Source organism: Varroa jacobsoni, unplaced genomic scaffold (genome assembly GCF_002532875.2).
Source record: "Varroa jacobsoni isolate VJ856 unplaced genomic scaffold, vjacob_1.0 contig07303, whole genome shotgun sequence".
NCBI lineage: Eukaryota > Metazoa > Arthropoda > Arachnida > Mesostigmata > Varroidae > Varroa > Varroa jacobsoni.
In genome coordinates, this window is record NW_019216880.1 from 1 (window position 1) to 1,350 (window position 1,350).

The 1,350-nt window shown below is 43.6% G+C and overlaps 1 protein-coding gene across 1 annotated transcript; it reads left to right on the plus strand.

Annotated features, from left to right (window-relative positions):
• Window positions 1–163: 163 nt before the first annotated feature.
• Window positions 164–1,254, plus strand: LOC111273483 (histone H3). The gene has a single exon (XM_022855173.2). The coding sequence runs from the start codon at window positions 173–175 to the stop codon at window positions 581–583; it is 411 nt and encodes a 136-aa protein (XP_022710908.1). The 5' UTR covers window positions 164–172; the 3' UTR covers window positions 584–1,254.
• The last annotated feature ends 96 nt before the right edge of the window (window positions 1,255–1,350 follow it).

Genomic DNA, 1,350 nt, shown 5'->3' on the forward strand with positions numbered 1-1,350 from the left:
AGGTTAATTGCCATAGTCAATATAAACTATCAGGTGAATATGATCGGATGTTTCTTTCAGCGGCGTCCCGCTAGAGGGCGTTGCCCATTTATCGAACTCCCCTTTCCTAAACGCTATATAAGTCCAAAACCGAGCTCTGTCTTCAACATTTGCTGTTAACAGACAGTCAAAAATGGCGCGTACTAAGCAGACCGCTCGTAAGTCCACTGGCGGAAAGGCCCCCCGTAAGCAGCTGGCCACCAAGGCTGCCCGTAAATCGGCTCCAGCTACAGGCGGTGTAAAAAAACCCCATCGTTACAGGCCTGGTACCGTCGCTCTCCGTGAGATCCGTCGTTACCAGAAATCGACTGAGCTTCTCATTCGCAAGCTGCCCTTCCAACGTCTTGTGCGCGAGATCGCTCAGGATTTCAAAACCGATCTGCGTTTCCAGAGCTCGGCGGTCATGGCTCTTCAGGAGGCGTCCGAGGCTTATCTGGTCGGTCTCTTTGAGGACACCAATCTATGCGCCATCCATGCCAAACGTGTCACCATTATGCCTAAGGACATCCAACTGGCTCGTCGTATTCGCGGAGAGCGCGCTTAAGTTACTGGAATCTTTACTTGAGTAAGAAAAAAACGGCCCTTTTCAGGGCCACCAACATCCAGAAGATCATGCACTTTACTGTGCATTCTCAAATAATTAAATATACTTTTGCAGACCATTTACATATTAAGTAACTGGTAGTTTATAGATGAGTGATGGATATGTCTGCTCAATATATTGCGGGCAAATTTCCAATCCACCGCAAGGCGTCATCAATATTAAAGCTGCTTAATTTGAATGAAATAGTGTTTTGGAAAAAATGACATAGGGACTCATAGAAAAATCCAGAAGAGTAAACTTAGTCACATGGAAAGACACTATAAGACGTATATTTCGAGTTTTTTTGTTCCTTGCTGTCGTTAAGGGTTGCTTTAGATGACCTCAACGACAAAATTAAGTGATCTGCTCTTGGTCTCTGTAATACACCACCTCATGGGTTTACACCCCAGTGCGCACCGTTATGGGTACACAAGAGTTATACCTATGCGCACCAAACTTGCCTATGTTCTCGAGGCACGGCACCTTTTAAGTACGTCGTAAATAACAGAGTAAATAAATTATTATTTGAAAATTTTGCTACCGTTTGTTGTAATCGCGATCGACGAGAGTGACAGATGTGGTGCATTTATGTCATAATTTCGCTGTTTCTTAGCTCAAGGGAAGGCTTAGTATTTTTAATTTACACAAGTCAACTGATATAACCTTCGATTGTATTCAAGTAAGTGGTAATGAAACAAGAACTGGCAACTATGTTAACGCTGATAATA